The following is a 17,859-nucleotide window of genomic DNA, read 5'->3' on the forward strand; positions in this document are numbered from 1 at the left end:
CTAGAAAATCATGTTTTAATATTTTTGTTAACATATATTAAATTAGTATTGATTGAATAAAAATTGCATATTTTATTTAATATTTATCTTTTGTGAAAGATGAAATCCCATGGCCGTACCTTGCATGAAATTGACTTGTGAGATGCTTTTAAATATGTCTCAGCATGTTGTTTAACATACTTTAATTTGAGAGCATTTGGACAAGTATGAAAATCTAGAGATTTTAATTAAAATCTAATTAAGGGTTCCATTGGCCTTATTAAGTGTTTAACTTGATATTTGTGATAACCATGACTTATGTTCTAGCATATGTTAATTTAGAACCATTTGATGTTGTTTTAGAAGTTAGGGATTTGATTATCATGATTTAATTAAATTCCACTTTATTGTTCTTATGGCTTAATTGAGTTTTGATGTGGTGTATGTAATGATCATGCTATATTGTCTATCATGTATTAATTGGAGGCCATTTGATTGAGATTTGAAACCTAAGGAATTTAATTAGTTTATTGATTAAATCCCGTTTCTATTGTATTATTGATTAACTCGTGTATTTGACATAACTCATAATGGATTTATGAGTTATGTTTCCATATTGGATTTTATTGTTATAGCGCGTAACGAATCAAGCTCTGAAGATTCGACATGTGAGGTTATTATAGCGCGTAACGAATCACGCTCTGAAGATTCGACATTGTCATCCTATAGTAGTTGTGGATTTAGAGCATGTGTTGTGTGGTTTCAGCCTACTTATGCATGAAGGTAGTTTCGTATACTATTCAATACGTATATAAGTTGTAAATTTATCTATTTAATTTGGAACCACTTGGGACATTGCATGATGGCTAGGGTTTGGCTCTAGTACGGGGACAAGAGTCCTCTAAGTCAAAAGTTCGCGCGTTGGGTAGGCTGCCTTGGGGTTAGTAGCTCCAAATTAGCCCAGAAAAGTTCGCGCGTTGGGTAGGCTACTTGGGGGTTAGTAGCTCCAAATTAGCCCTGTATCGGTCTCATCCGACTGATGTCCAAGTCTTCTACTATTTGTTTTCGCATTCAATTCCAAGTTATCAATCATGTTTATATTGTGACTGTGGTTTTGGCTATTGGCGATTTGATGTTGTTAAGTACATTCAACTAAATTGCTATATTTAGTTGATTTAGCATTTAGATTTCAAGTTGATAACTTTGAGAATCTATATCTAGTTGCTTTGTGTAAGCATGTTTCTATCTGGTTGCTTTGTGTAAGCATGTTTCTAACTAGTTGCTTTGTGTAAGCATGTTATATCTTGTTGTTATGTGTAGCATGCTCTTGTGTTGTTGAAATTGCATAAAGGATGTGTTTTATGCTAGAAATGATCTTAGGTAGCTAGGATGCTCCCTGAGTCTCACCTTTAATATAGACGTTAGGTGGAATGAACCACAATGATTAAATCATGTACACTTGTAAAATGTAGGTCGATGCATGCTCATTTCCTATAAGTAGCTTTATGTTACTCACCCCTACGATAGTGGGGTATATTTCAGGTACAGGATACAAGATTGGAGATTGCAATTGCTTGGGTGATTTGCTGAGTTGAGCTTCTTTAGAAGCATTCTTGTTCACATGTAAGTGTTAGCATTTTCATGATTTGTCTATGAAATGTAATTTTTCTAACTTGGAGATTGGACATGTCAAATGTTGTAAATGTATTATAATGAGGCCATAGGCCATTGTAGCACATCTATTTTATCGTACTACATACACTTGCATGCTCACTTTGGCAAACAATACCTTCCTTGATGAAACAAAAACTCTAAGTAGCATTTTTAGGGAGTTTTACCCTATTCTATTCCAGGGGCATTTCGGGTATTTCAAAATGCATTTTTTCATTTTTCCTCGAGATTCACATAGAAAACTCAATTTTGAGGGGGGTTTCTTCTTTGTGTTTTTCCAGAAAGCATCATTTTGGCCCTTAAAAATCAATATTTTTCCGAAAAATCCTTGCTGCTAGGTTTTGCAAATTTTTAGTACAAATGTAGTTGGTACTATTCATCAACTTTTTTTTGAAAATCGTCACGACCGATCCGAAACTTTCGGAGGTCTTGTGGGTGCATTTTAAGATTCCATTTTCAATTTAGGCAATTTAAAAACCTCCCGTAGGCCTATTTCCAAAACTCGGGCAGTAGCTCGGATTAGTTTTTTTCCTCTTGACGTGATTTTCTTGGGGGCATTCTGGGCATTTTGCAATGCATTTTTTTTGTTTCCATCCACGATTGGGGTATGAAACTTGATTTTAGAGGGGGTTTCTTCTTTGAGTTTTTCCAAAAAATTCCGTTTAGATGCCCGTTTTTATTCTCAGTTACAGCAGTGGTGGGTTGTCCTCGTCGGTCCGCCACGACATTATTTTTGTTTTTGACCTTTCTCCCCCGTCCGGACTCCAAATTGAGTAAAATTTTTTTTGAACTTGACTAATTTTTCATTGTCTTTCCAGCGGTGTTCTCAATAGCCCCTGAATCCACTTTTTACAAAATAACCATTTTGCCCCTTGCTTCTTTTTTTCCGTTTTTGAAACGACACTTCTGCATTTGTTTCCTTTGGGTTCCGTGACCTCATTGAGGGTCATATTGGTGTCTTAGAGATGCATTGTATCTTTAGAGACCGTTGTTTCACCTTTTCCTTCCGAATTTCGGATCCATTATCGGGTCATCTTTTGGTCATCACTGATGCACCGGGTTTACAAAAGTTGGGCCGTCACACAGGGATAGACCTTCCCGGCTTTACCAGCACTGCCGCAGCCACAGGGACATGCACCATAGTAGTTGCATTATGGCAGGGTGTATAACCCTAGGCCACAGGATGTTCAGGCGCCTCAGGCTATTGAGGGTATGTTTCCTATTCATGGTATATATGGTCGTGTTTTATTTAATAGGGGTGCTACACATCTATTCATGTCTAAATCATTTATTGCATTATCTGGGATGACAACGCGAGTATGCGATAGACCTCATGGTTTTTCTACACCTATAGGCGATACTGCCATCTTACATGAGAGTGATGGGCTTGTGACACTAGAAATTGGTAGACTTAGATTTCTAGCCAATCTGTTGGTCCTGGATATGCACATTTATGATGTGATATTTGGGATGGATTGGTTATCTCATTACCATGCCCAAGTTAATTGTTATGATTGGTCATTGTGTAATGACCCGGTTCTTTCCTTTCATTTTCTCAGATTTTCACGGACATTTTTATTTTTCGTTGATCTTTTCCTTTCTGAGTTCGGTTTCTTGTTACTTAGTGTCATCTTGAGTGCTCCGACATGGACTCTTTTCTGTGGATTGATGACTTCCTTTGAGGACCGAGTCATTTTCATATTTTTACTTTTGTGACACTATTCACTTTCATCTTTTTCTCAGTTGTCACTTTGTTAGCATAACCTTACTTTTCGTGTTCGGATTTGATTCCAGTTTTGCATGCATCCACGATATTTAAATTCCATACTATGTGTATTTTCACTTTTGTAGAAAAGCATGCTAAGTGCTTACTTTTCTTGTAAAGGGTATAGATGCAAGACCTTTTTTTTTAGTTTTCCTAACTTTTGGGGTTTTGTGTAATTACTATAAAGTAATTATTTTTCGTCTTAGGGACCATTTTGTAATTTAATTTGAAAGATATTTTCAAAAAGGACTTTTTTGCAATTTCTGAAAAAGTGTGACAAGTGTCACACTCTCATTGGTCCATTTGTTGACATGTGTGTGGAAACACTTTAAGGCCTTGGATGAGGACATGTGGAGGGTGGAGATTTAATCACTTGTTGGCCTAGGATTGGTGCACTTGTTGGCTTGGATGGTTGACAAGTGTAGGCTTGAGATTTAGCTTAGGATGGAGCCTTGGATTTGTGACAAGTGTAGGCTCACAATTTGATCTTGCATTAGTGTGTATGTGAGAGATAGTGTAAGAGCACATAGTGAGTGGAGGATCTCTATCCCCTCCACTCACATTTCATCTTCATTATTTTCCATTTCCTCCCTCTCTTGTAAAGAAAACCCTAGCCTCCATGGATGGAGCCTAAAGCCTTAAGCTTTGACCTTGATTTTTGAGAGCCTTCCATTGATTTCCAAGCTTGAACTTGGGAATACATTTTGTTCCCCTCGCCTTCCTCTTCATAACCCTAGAAGGGTTTGCTATTTTGTGTTGATTTTGCCTTGGATTCTAGAGAGACACTTCTCTAGTGAGGTAGGGGATGTTATCATTTATCTTCCAAGTAATTTAATTGTTCTTATAGTGATATCCAAGTTATATGCATGTCTTGTATTGAAATAAGAAATAAATGACTAATGGTAACTTGTATGAAATTCACTTTAGACTTGATAAATGGCATGACCATGACTTGATCCTTGTTGTGTATTAATTTGGCATGATTTAAATGAGCTTTTAAATTCAGATGATTAATTGATTTATGTTGATTTAAATTCAAATTAATCATACCATGCTTGTAATTCATTTGTGACTTGAAATAAAGCATGGCCATGAATTACTCCATGTCATATACTAAATTGGAATCATTTGGACAATTCTTGAAATCTAGAAATTACCTAGTTGGTCTACTTAATTTCTACCATGTTAAACTAATGATTTAGTCATGTAATGCATGGAACTTATTGTGTTTTATCACATGTCATGACTTGTTGCTCTACTTGTTGATTTTAGAAACTTGGGATATTATTAAGAATATGACTAGGTTAGGACTTGGTTCTAGTACGGGGGATTGTCCCTCTACAACTATAGTGTGCACTAGGGGAAGGTACCCATGGGTTAATAGCCCTAAAGTGATCTCAAGAGTACGGTTTTAATCCGGGCAATATCCAAGTATCCACTTTGGCTTGATTTCGCATTTAAATTCCAAGTTGTTAACTTTATGACTTCACATCACATTGTGCTATGTTGAAATTTCTAATGTCATTTTGATAGCATGAATTAAATTGTATTGAATTGCAAACTTGGTACAAGATAAACCCATGCATTGCCTACGAGTAAACTTGTTTACTCACCCCTAAGTTACTGGGTGTTTTTCAGGTAAAGAAGCCATAATGTGGGATACACAGCAATCTTAGACTTGCTAGACTACTTGGAGTATTTTTTTGCTATGTTAGAATATGCACATGTTAGCGTATCTTTTTCCATTTTGCTTACTATGTCAAACAATTGTGTTTATTGTTCAAGTCATGTAATATGCACTTAAGTGCACCTTTTGGTACTTATTTTGAATGTGTAATATGTGGCCAAGAGCCAATTTATATTTAGATTCACCTATATGCATTATTCATGGAAAATTACTTTTAAAAGGGACAATAGAGAAACCTAAGGTTTTTAGGTATCATTTTTGCATTGGGAGGTATTTTTAGGTTATAAGTTTTCATTTGAGGTCTATTTACTTTATTCGAGGTGTGGCCAAGGGCCAAACACCTTACCAAATTTTGGATATGCTCTTAGTCTCCATATGTTTTTAGACTAATTCTTGTGAATGGAGGTTTGGAGGGTCACTTTTTGCATTGAGTGTTTACGGAGGCCGTGAACCATTAGCGCATGTCTAAATAGATATAATACATTTGCGTGCATATTTTTTTCAGCCTAGAAGTGCATTTGGGGTCAAATGTATGTTTGATACAAATTCACATTTTTTGCCGTTTTGAGCCTAAACTGAGCGTAAGGGCATTTTGGGGTTTTCACTTGAAAAATAAAGTTTTCTTTTGGTATGGTTGGCTAGAAAACATGATTTTGAGGGTAGTTTCTTCTTTGTGTTTTTTTCAAAAAGGCCCAGAAAGTTCTTAAAATCACATTTCAAACTCAGATTTCTGATAAACTTTTAGCAGTTCGAGTGCTCTAAAGGGGGTTCGAGCGCTCTAACTTTAGGCAAAACTCTCAGGGCAATTTTTGAGTGCTCCAAGCCCTTGCTTGAGCACTTGAGGTACTCTCCATGGGTGTATGTGTGTCTTGGTTCAGCACTGCACCTCCGACTTCAAATCATTATATCTTCTTCGTTTTAACTCCGAATTGGTCCGTTCTTGAGTCTAAATTAATCACATCGAAATAAGCTTTCCAATGGTACTAATTAGAGATTTAGATTCTTCTTGTGGCTTAAGTTATTCAAGTTTTAGTAAGGTATTGTATGTTTTTGGTTCGAACCGGGATAGGGTTTCCCTTCATTCGATTTCAGAACTTGATATTTTTGTAGTCCGGACTCCGAATCATGCGATTCTTGAGTCTATTCTTGTTGATTTTTTCATTGTCTTTCCAATAGTGTGCACGGTGGCACCCATTTCAGTGTGGAATGACCATTTTGCCGCTATGTTCATTCTTATCCAGTTTTGAAACGTTGCTTCCGCATTTACTTCCTTTGGGTTTTGTGACCTCGTTGAGGGTCACATTGGTGTCTTAGAGGAGTGTTGTATCTCTAGAGACCATTGTTCTATCTTTTACTTCCACATTTTAGATCCGTATTGGGTCATCACAGGACACACTGGGTTAAAAAATCCAGGGTCGTCACATATTGTGTTCACCATACCTGGTCAGGATATGTACGTCGTCACTATGCCATGTTCTAATGGGTCTTCTAGCATATACTTGTTTTATGTAGAGGAGGAGATCGAGTAGGAGGTTACTGTATCACTAGACAGCATACCAATTATACAGGAATTTTTGGATGTTTTTCAAGAGATTCCAGGGTTGCCACCTAGTCTAGAGATAGACTTTGTGATTGACTTAGCTCTAGGCACTACGCCTATTGCTATAGCACCATGCAGGATAACACCAGTGGAGATGCGAGAGTTGAGGGATCAGATTTAGCAATTGCTCAGTCAGGGTTTTATTCGTATGAGTACTTCACCTTGGAGAGCACCAGTTTTGTTTATGAAAAAGAAAGATGGTTCACTCCACCTATGTATATATTACAGGGAGTTGAACAAGGCTATTATTCGTAACAAGTACCCGTTACCCAAAATTGATGATCTTTTCGATCAATTGAAGGGAGCTACTTATTTCTCTAAAATTGATCTATGTTCTAGATATCATCAACTTCGGGTTAGGGAGCAAGATGTTTCTAGGACAGTGTTTCTCACTAGATATGGTTTTTATGAGTTTCGTGTTATGCCTTTTGGATTGACCAATGCACCAGCAGTCTTCATAAATTTAATGAACAGAGTCTTTAGGGCTTACTTAGATCAATTTGTCATTGTATTCATTGATAATACTTTGATATATTCTAAGTCGGAGGACGATCATGTTAGACATCTTCGCTGTGACGACCCAGGTTTTTCAACCCTAGAGCGTCAGTGATGAACCGAAAGTTGATCCGATAATGGATCCGAATTACGGAAGTGAAACCAAAAACAAGGTCTATAGGGACATCAATCATCCTTAAGACACCTAAATGACTTTTTATGAAGTCAGGAAACTCAAAGAAATAACCAGAAGTGGAAACTAGAGGAGAAAGGTCAAATGGTACCCTGTGGCACCAAAACTGAAAAAAAGATACTTTGAGCCTCACTTGAATCCCCCATTTCCTGATCAAACTTAATTATATGTTAATGTGTGATGATGTGAACATACACGCAAGTGTAAAATAACATTTTAAACATGTTAAAATCGCCTATGGCCTTATTATAATTCATTTACAACATTTGACATGTCAAACCTCCAAGTTAGAAAAGTTACATTTCATAGGCAAAACTTAAACATGCTAACACTTGCATATGAACAAGAATGCTTCTAAAGAAACTTCCATTTTGTAATTCACCCAAAGCAAATGCAAATCTCCAATCTTGTATCCTGTACCTAAAATATGCCCCAGTAACTTTGGGGTGAGCAACATAAATTTACTCGTAGGAGATGAGCATGCATCGACCTAGCATTTTACAATTATATCACCTTAAGGTGAAACATGTTAAAGGGGCTTATGCCACCTAACGTTTATGTCAAGTGAGACTCAGGGAGCATGCTAAGCTACTCATGCAATTGAAATGAACAACGATATACAAGTATACATGCTCAAGTACACTAAACCGTATTAAAACATGATACACGACATACAAGTATACATGCTCAAGTACCCTAAATCATGTTAAACAAGTTATGCATTGTCTAAGCGTGCATATACAAACATACAATTAACATGGAAAACTCATAAATCAAGTATACAGGCACAAGTATACTAAGTTAAATGAATTATGCATAAGACAAGCATATACGACACAAGTATACATAATGAAGTCCGATTGCACAAATCAAACATACAATGCGTAAGTATACTATCTAGGGTTTAGATACACAACCAAAGATACAAGTTCAAGCATCACTATAAGAAATTAGGCTATTAGGGACAGTCTATTAGTGACGCACTAAAACCCGTCCCTAAAGATCTTATTATTAGGGACGGGCAAATTTTACCAACCCTAATACTAGGCTTTTAGGGACAGTCAGCCTGACATGTCACCAAATCCCTAAAAAGGGTCTCTAAAAAGGTTTTTTTTTGGCATGGTTATTGAGGACTGTCCCCAATGCCCCCCTAAAAAAAAAAGCGCCAAACTTTAGCGCTTCATTTTTCTTTTGTTTTGGCGTAAAAATGAAATAATATAAACTTATTTTGTTTTACAACATGGGGAAGCCCATCGCACTACGTCGTTTTTGATCTAAAAAAGTTAGTATCATTTGCAAACCTCTTCCACCGTCACAACTCACAAAGCTCTTCAGGTCTTCACCTCTTCTGTTCTTCTCTCAACGTCGCCCTGCTCTACGACCTAATAGTAACCTTTGGAAGGTTTCTTCCCATTCCAGCCAAGCCAACCTCCTAATCTCGGTAGAGCCAAGCAAAAGTTCATTCGTACTTTTCCTGTTTGCCATTTTTCATGATCCTCACCCTAGATTTTTCTAAGGTTTCGAAATTACAAAAGTGGGTAAACTACAAATCTGGAAAAGGCTTGTCGTCTGAGTCTTAATCGCTGTGGGAAATCATATAGGTTGTTTGAGCTTTCTATCTTTTTGGTTCAAAGGACTCATCTGCTTCTTCATCTTCTGGGATTTTTGGCTCTAACTTTGCACCTTCGTCCCAGGTATTGCCTTTTTTTAACAATCTGTTAATTATTATTCCTCCTGAATTTTGGAATTTAAAAAAAAAAAAAAAATTATGTTGTTTATCAGATTTAGGGTTGTCATTTCTGATTATTCAAAGGAGCTATTTTATTTCTATTGATAGATTTTAATGGGGGAGTACGCTTCGTTTGGGATACAGTTTTTAGTGGTAAAGTGTTAGATGTGCAAAGAGAAATGGTTTCTCTTCTGTGTCGAGCGATGCCTTGAACCCCCTTCGGGGTTACGTTTCTCTTCTGTAGGTCACCTTTGGCCCAAAGAGGTCCTTTCTCTTCTTTCTTTTGCTTCCTATTATATATTCTCTTTTTTTTGGTTGCTCAGAAATGGTAGGAAAATAAAATTCAGATTTTGGGTTTTTATGTTCTGGGCATAATTCAGGTTGGTATTTAGCTCTGTTAAAGTGAGAAATTTTGTTGATAACTGATAAAATGTGCAGAAAACCAAGTTCGCGTAGAAATTGTTTGGCTTGGTTATTCTGAGCAATCTGCTTGGTTGCTCAGGAAATGTGGGAATTGAGAGTGAAAGTTGAGATTTTAGGTTTTAATGTATGGGGTATAATTCAAGTACATGGCTTATAATTCAAGTATACTGCATAATATTCTGTTTATATTTATCATACGGTTCAAAGAAACAAATGGTGGAATTCAAGTCTTTGGATATTTGCGTGCAAAGTCTTGCAATACTTTTGTATTATCTGATATATTGGATTATTTGGGATTACAAGTTTAGTTAGTTTAATTAGACTCAGGGTTCTCAGAATTTCGTAGTTTTATTCAAATAAATAATGTAGAAACAGCTAACTTGTCTGTGGAATTTGAGGTTTTCATAAAATTTTTAGAAGATGTACTTGTATTTTTTGATTAGAAATGTTGGTTTCAGTGCTGATTTTGGCTCACATGTGAAAATTAGGATTTTGGCTTTTATATATATATATATTTATTTTAGTGAAGAAACATACTTGCGATTGAAATTTGAAAATGTGTTTTTCCTAAAAATCAACTTGTTATGTAAATTCTGGACTTATTGAAACTGCTTTTAGATTAAAAAATAAAATTTATTGACAAACAAGTGATACTGTATGGAAGAATTCATTGGAAACTGAACTTTTCCCTCAGTAGTTGTTTGTTACGTTGCTTTTGATCAATTAACATATATAACATGCAGATGGATGTTGCCCAATTCAGAAAACTCAGTTTTAGCCTCGACTGCGAATGATATGCACTGTGATAAGTACACCCCCATTGATTCTGGAAAGTTGAAGTTCGCAGTTATAGGGCTATCTCAAAGTAAGTTTCAGTCTTTTCATTCGATGCTTCTCATTTGGTAGATCTAAATTTCTTTCTTCAAGGATATTTGATCACTATTAATAATAATAATGATAATAATAAAACCATTTTTAACAATGTATATTTCTGTATAAACTTGAATCTGTTCAGAACTCAACAAACTTGATGGCTAGATGAGTATTGAGCTGACAATATTAGCTTCTCATTCTAAGTTCAACTCAATCCAATTATGATCTGACCCAAAATTGACTAATCCTCGCCAACACCACCCCTGAACCTGTTTTACATCTATAGTTCTCACCTTTATGTTCTATGATCCCCCAAAACCCACGAAGAATCTCAATAGGGAGTTGTTGAGACCTTTATTAGGGACTTTTTTGTGTTACCCAAGTGCAATAACTTTTATGTACAACACTCTTCTCTCTTTGATAAACCCAAACTCTAATTTATGAATCAGGCAGGTAGCCTCATACAGTTATAACCAAATGTTCAAATTGATTAAAATTTATTCATAATCTATCTAATACATCATTAATTGCTTAAGTTTGATTGATTTACTATTGATTAAAAAACTTCACGGCTATAGTAACTGATTTGAAGCATACTTTGGCTGATATTTCTGATTCCATTAGATTTTTGTTACATTACCTGATACCACAATTTAAAAGTATACTTATATTATCCTTTTTTACCTTTGATTTGTAATTATTTTTACATATCCGTACCATTTGTATGCACTTAATGGGTTATGCAATGTTCTTCATTGATGAGTGAAACTTATCTTAAATTTTATTTGGTATGCTGGCTCAGCAAAATATTTGTGTTCCTTCCCACTATGTCCAGAAAATAGGGAATTATATACAAACAGAGTAGCCTAGAATACTGGTGGTCCATGGACAAGTTTGCTAAATGCAAGTATCAAGCAAAACACAGCAGAGTGATGGCATCTTGCCACATATTTTCTTATTTTTATTCTTATAACCAGGGTATCCGGGGCAAAGCCCCGACTAATCCACTCGCGCATGTCCCCTAAGGAATTGTTTGCACCCTGATACTAGATGATGCTTCACATATATTTTCTTGTTATATGTTTTGATATCCTAACAATCTCAAACGATTGGTATCCTAATTAGAGGAATCCAGTCACATTGGCTTACTATAACATTTTTAGGAAGCGGTACAAGCAGTTGAATGGTGAGAAGCAAGATAAAGGGCCACCAAAAAAGTAAACAGGTGATGATATTCTGGAATAACTTAACTGCATACCCGAGGTTAGTTTCAGAAAGGGACCAAATAACAAGAAGCGAACTTGTGAAAAATTTGAACTTAATTGGACAAAGAAGATGATGATGGAGATGACATTCAATATAGTTCAGATGAGGAACCAGAATTGTTGTCCGACGATGATACTGATTTGGATGACATATGAAACTTTGTATTGTTGAGCATATGCCGTATTTTTTTGGAATCATGATTAGTACATTATGTGAACTTTATCTAGAATTGAGTTCCTTTTCTTTTTCAATATATTTACCTTTTAGCATCTGTTGAGTGCTGGAAATTAATTAAGTTCATTTGGTTGTGTGTTGCATTACTTTTCTGATTTATTTAAACTAATCTTAGATCACTTGATTTATTTTCTGTTTATGTTTTGAAGTAACCAATATCAAATGATGACTTATAATGTATTCCGCATATGCTTGTTATATTTAATATTACTATATTAGCTTGTAAACAAAATTATGGACACTTCTAAGGCACCAATGCGTAGAATATTAAGGTCCAGCGTGGCTCAAACTCGAATTGAGACACCATCTACAAGTTCAGCTGCCACACAACCGAGTGGAGAAGTTGATGGTAGTAATTCAATAAGTCAACAACCTATTATGGAAGGTGCTGGTAATACTTTGCAGACGAGGCCACAACCAAGTGGAGGTGATAATCATGCTTCATCATTGATTAACTTACAAGCATTTTTGTAGAATGACTATGTTTTAATTAAGTTGATAATTTTTTTTTCCAGGCCCAGTATGAAAAGGGCGTGGAAAGGCAAAGAATATAGCCCTACACAAAGCTTAGGAACTCTATGGAAAGGATATTCCAATTCCGGTAGAGTTTGGGACAAGTTATGTTAAACCCATTGGCAAAAATCACAATTTATGGACGGCTCAGGTTGGCATGCATGCGAGAGATAAAGAAGCACTATTGAAATATAAAACGTGGAGGGAAATTCCAGATTATGAGAGATAGGTCTGCTATAATGAGTTCTTTTTTTTTTTTTTTTTTTTTTTTTTTTTTTTTTCTATATCATAAGGGTACTATATCATTTTTAATACTTGTTTTGTTGACTTGTTGTTTATTTTTCATATTTTCAGTGCTATTTGTTGTGTGAATTATTGGGCTGTTTTTAACTTAAATTAAATGTTCATTATAAAGGTGACCTTTGGAGTGGATGCACATGACAATGAAACTGATTTCAAGCGAGTAACTAAAGAAATATCTGAACGTTTGAGGAAATATAGATATAAATTGAAGAATCATTTTGACAAGCATCTTCCAATTAAGAATGCACGCTTACATCCTTATGGTATTATTGATATTGATGTTTGGGGAAAAATGTGCGATTGGTGGACGTCACCAGAATTTCAAGTTCGGATTTTTGACCACCTACTTTAAATTATTTACTTGAAATCATTGATTATAATACATTGATTGACTAGCTATTTAGGTTTCTTAACTTGCATTATTGTTTGAATTGCTGTGTAGAAAATAAGTGACAGAAATAAAGTCAACCGTTCGAAGAATGATACTCCACATGTTTCTGGATCGATGTCTTTTGCCAGACGCTATGATGTTTATGTACGTAATATTTAAAATAATAATTATAAATTTTCAATTTATTATCCATCTAAATCATATTTTGTGTTGCAGCTGAAAGAAAGTCAAGAAAGGCAAGAAAGGCAAAACGAAGAAAATGAGGAAGTTAAAAGTCCTGAGGAAGGTCCTGCTATTTGCATGTACAAGGACACGCATTTTAGGGAAGAGACTGGATGGGAAACGAGAGAGCTAAGCAGAACTACGTATGTTTTTTTCCTCCTTTTGTACTTTCTTTTTATTTTTCTTAATGTGTTATTATTTCCATCTTGTTTGATAATAAGATTGTGTGTGTATGTGTAGTAAATTAGTTATAATATTAGTATGTTTAGAAGAGGAGGATGTTTGGAAGAAGTTGGTGATGAGTTGTGTTTATAGATATGTGGGGAAGAAAAATAAAATGTATACGGAGGCACTAGGCAGGGGTAAAAAAAAACATTAATTTTACATGGGCTATATTGCTAGCACAAAATATTTGTATGATACAATGTAACTGGAACATTTGGTTGTTGAGATATCACCATAGGGCATAGTGACCAAAATAAAGTAGACATGACTCATCAATACTTGAATTCTAAGAATGCTAGTTTTCTTTCATAACATAAGTGAAGGAAAAGCAATTAGGCTCACTCATGGTGAGAGTTTTGTCCACTCTGTTTGAGCTCTGGTGTATATATTTTAAATCATTTACTATTTTAATACCCCTCTTTACAATGAACTCCGTCACCTAGACTTATTGGATTTCACAGACCCCTCTTTACAATGATTGTAGATATACAAGTTTGAGTACAATAAATGACATCCCTTAATGGATGAATACACAAGTATATAGATATACAAGTTTGAGTACAATAAATGATTTCACAAACCCCTCTTTATATCTCTCTCAGATATATAGCCATTTTAGCATTTAATGCGCGGGTATGTGGTTGTTGGATCTGTCAGATTTTGAGTCTTTTTGTATTTGCAGTTTGCCACAATAGAGTTTTAGATGGCTACTCCTAGATCCACTTTTTCCACAACTTGTTTTAGAAGGTCAAATCTTCATTTGTAGCAGGCTACTTAGAGTTCAGCTCATATTTTACATATATATACTGGTTTTTGCAAAGTAAATGACTACAAAACCATTTATAGATGGCTAAACTTATGATTCAGAATGATGAATTTCAGTTTTAGATGGCTTGATAATGATCTTTATAATTTGATATTGAAACAAGCCATTTTTACCATTATTGCAACTCTTTTAACACGACATTAGTCCAAATGGTATAAATTTTTCCTCCCAAAGTGAAGATGAGGGTTCGAGCCCATAATGGACAATTCATGAGTGAGCATTTACCTAACCAGAAAAAGAAAAGAAAAAATAAAGTGACAACTTCACTGTTGTTCAGCCTGAGATGCTATATGCAATTTTTGTTTTGAAAGTTAAAAAAGCAACTGACATATATGGGATGGGGACTCGAGCCATTTCGCCACAAACACCAGCACTCATTATCACACCACACCTAATGCTATATGCAATTGATGAAGGTGGTGTCTACTAAGCTAGTAACTGAAGTCAGGTCCAGCCTTCAGTTAGGAAGATTTAAGGGACAACAGAGGGCTTGATAGTTAATAGGACTAGGAAGAATATATATCACTTTTTTGAATTATAATTATTTTTAGTAAATAAAAAAAAAAACTTTCTAAGTAATTTGAATAAATAAAAATAAAAGAAGAAAATAACACATCCAGGGGGATTTCCACGTCACAACATATTCAGAAACATTTAATATTACAACAAATTTCTTCTTGTTGTCCCTGTAGACATGTTTATAGATATTCAAGCATAATAAATATCTTACCAAGATTGCTGGAAGTACAAACTACATTCAGGGAAGGTGTTCACAAAAGTTGAAATGAGTTCTGGTGGCAATGATTGTCCTTGTACCAAAACTTGGTGGTATCTCTCTATTAATGACACTATAATGCTTTGCTGGTTGATTTCTTCCAAATGACCTATATAACCCCATCATACAACAGAAGAAACAAAGGATTCAGCAAAAAGTTACCAACACAAATTCAACAAGACAATAAGTAAATCATCATCCTACATGCCTTATATATTATACATTATACCTTATACTAGAGTTTAGCTTATACCTTATACCTTATACCTTATACATGTTACAGCAAGAAATGGTTTCTCATTTTGATTCCTAAATTATATCATTGTCTTGTTTATATCCTCGGTGTAACTTCGGAGAGTTATTGACATAGTAGCTGTCAAAACAACGAATATTTTAGAATCAATCAATTACAAATTTAATCATGCTACTTGTCAAAAGTTAAGATGTATGCAAATAGACATTAATCATAATAAAGGTGTGCCAATAAATTAGTATGAATAAAGCTTATACAGTGACTCCATATAAGTTAATTATATCCCAAAAATGATGAAACCATTAAATTGATCAGTTTGGGACAAATTGATGAGCCTAAAATAACCTATCACTCATTGCATGGGTCCGAGTTCATTTCATTTGATTTGCTGAGTAAAAGGCTTCCAATGCTGATCCCAAATACTGAAAGTGCATAGGGTTAAAGATAGATCTCAGGCGTAGGCTTTGCTTATGCTCTTGTATGTCCCAATTACACCAGTGTACTGATCTTTACTTACCATAATCTTTGTTGATGCTCCTTATGCACAGTCTGTGCGATAGCAAAGTTTTTCATAGATGAGAAGAGCAGAACTGAATAAGTCAGTGATGTCCTATATATAAGTAAGATCCTTTTTTGACTTTCACTGAAAGAGCTTTAGCTAGCTTTTTTTCTTCCAAAAATGGAAGTGAAGAACGAATCTCTCACTCATTCCTATTCTTGATATAAATACATCAAAAAAAAATTCATCTTGACTTAGTTTATAGTTAATTTTTTATTGAGCTACTGATGTTTAACATTACATTAATCTTAATTTCAGGATGAAATGAAATGGAAGTTTTCACAAGTTTTTCACAATTCTGATGGTACCAATCATATCATAAATGATGTTGAGATAGTGGAAAACCAATTAGGTATTAGAAAGGGATACCGTCGTGGGTTCGGAAATGGTTTTGTAGCTCCAAGCCATCAACGTGCATCCTTATCTTTTGAAGAGGCTTCCAGAAAAAGGGTAAAAAATGTTGAAGAAGATAATGCACAACTTAGGGAGAAAGTTACAAATTTGGAGGAGAAGTTGGATACATTTCAGCACCTCCTTGATCAGCAATAACACCTCCTTGAGCAGCAACAACAACAGCAACAGCAGCTCCAATAGCTCCTTAAGCAGCAACAACAGAGCCAATAACCGCCACCATGATTCCACTAACAGCAGCATGCCCCACCAAGCTGGTATCAGCAACTACCAACATGGTGGCAATTTCAGCACCACCCGTCAGCACCACCACAACAATCACGTGGTTGAACTATAAAGATAATTATTTTAGTAGATATATTTTGGAGCTTTTTGATGGCTAGCTAGCTGATTTCTAACTATTTTGGCAGAGTATTTTTTGCCTGTATTTTCATGATTGCATTCAGTTTAAAATGATGTTTTAATTTATATCAGATGTTTGAGACATACTCCATGCACCGTATTGTGGTGATAATCTATTTTTTTCTTTCTAAAATGATATTGTGGATGAATGTACATTTTACTTTTCATGTTTTGATACATAAGGTGGATGTGGTGTACTTTTAGAAAACAAATCCAGCAGAGCAGATGAATGTACATTTTAGTTTTCATGTTTTGGTATATAAGGTGGATGTGGTGTATTTTTAGAAAACAAATCCAGCAGAGCCAAAAAAAAAAAATAATAATAATAATAATCAACTATTAGGGACAGTTTATAATTGTCACAAATTTAATATTAATAATAATAATAAATCTTATTAGGGACAGTACGAAATGTGACTAATAAATATTATATTAGGGACGGATAAGAAAACTGTCCCAAATACATCAACTATTAGGGACAGTAAATACCGTCCCAAGTAAGTCAAAGGGGGATGGTCTTATTTGGGAAAGTAAGTCTGTCCCTAATAAATGAAAGTGGGACGGGCCTTTTCGGGACAGTAAGTCTGTCCTTAAAGGTTGATTTTTTTAGGGACGGACAATTTTTACCGTCCCTAAAAATTATTTGTCACACAACTATTAGAGACGGTCAAATTTGATCATTAGGGACGGTCTTAGGGTTTTTAGGGACAGATTTGGCCGTCACTAAAAACCTAATTTCTTGTAGTCATAGTACATGAGATCTAAATACATAAGACAAGTATACAGTTTCAGGTATACTAAATAAGATCTTAATACAAGGAGCAAGTATACAGTTTCAAGTATACAAAATACGATTCAAATACCCAAAGTAAGCATCAATTCTCAAGCTACAAGTAATCTATAATCAATAATTTAAATGCGAAATCAAATAGTGGAAAGACTAGGATCCTTGGCTGCAGACCAATCAAGTTATTCCAGGTTACTAGCCCGCAAGATACTACCTAATGCGCACGTGTATAAGTAATTTCGGGTAATTATGACCCACAAGGTACAACCTACTGTGC

General features: G+C 35.1%; 1 protein-coding gene across 7 annotated transcripts; it reads left to right on the forward strand.

Annotated features, from left to right (window-relative positions):
• Nucleotides 1-8,649: 8,649 nt before the first annotated feature.
• LOC132268117 (uncharacterized) lies at nucleotides 8,650-16,977 on the forward strand. Of its 7 annotated transcripts, none has more exons than XR_009469225.1 (8): nucleotides 8,650-9,084; nucleotides 9,228-9,383; nucleotides 10,286-12,342; nucleotides 12,431-12,657; nucleotides 12,844-13,056; nucleotides 13,174-13,266; nucleotides 13,339-13,487; nucleotides 16,241-16,977. XR_009469225.1 is itself a non-coding variant. In XM_059768854.1 (4 exons), the coding sequence occupies exons 1-4, from the start codon at nucleotides 12,829-12,831 to the stop codon at nucleotides 16,248-16,250; spliced, it is 480 nt and encodes a 159-aa protein (XP_059624837.1). In that variant the 5' UTR covers nucleotides 12,708-12,828; the 3' UTR covers nucleotides 16,251-16,977. The 7 variants fall into 7 exon arrangements, 1 of the variants encoding a protein (XP_059624837.1); XR_009469224.1 differs by lacking the exon at nucleotides 9,228-9,383 and having other exon boundaries at nucleotides 10,286-10,407; nucleotides 11,579-12,342; XR_009469226.1 differs by lacking the exon at nucleotides 9,228-9,383 and having other exon boundaries at nucleotides 10,286-10,407; nucleotides 12,135-12,342.
• The last annotated feature ends 882 nt before the right edge of the window (nucleotides 16,978-17,859 follow it).

The sequence above is a fragment of the Cornus florida genome, unplaced genomic scaffold (genome assembly GCF_030987335.1).
Source record: "Cornus florida cultivar Cherokee Brave unplaced genomic scaffold, ASM3098733v1 CherokeeBrave_3.0.0_Hap2_Chr08, whole genome shotgun sequence".
NCBI lineage: Eukaryota > Viridiplantae > Streptophyta > Magnoliopsida > Cornales > Cornaceae > Cornus > Cornus florida.

What these genes read in the sequence shown, in the direction of transcription:
- LOC132268117 (XM_059768854.1), top strand. Translation starts at nt 12,829, where the DNA reads ATGTTCATTATAAAGGTGACCTTTGGAGTGGATGCACATGACAATGAA. An exon ending in GGACGTCACCAGAATTTCAA is followed by an intron (nt 13,057 to 13,173) that starts GTTCGGATTTTT and finishes ATTGCTGTGTAG; the next exon opens with AAAATAAGTGACAGAAATAA. An exon ending in CCAGACGCTATGATGTTTAT is followed by an intron (nt 13,267 to 13,338) that starts GTACGTAATATT and finishes TTTGTGTTGCAG; the next exon opens with CTGAAAGAAAGTCAAGAAAG.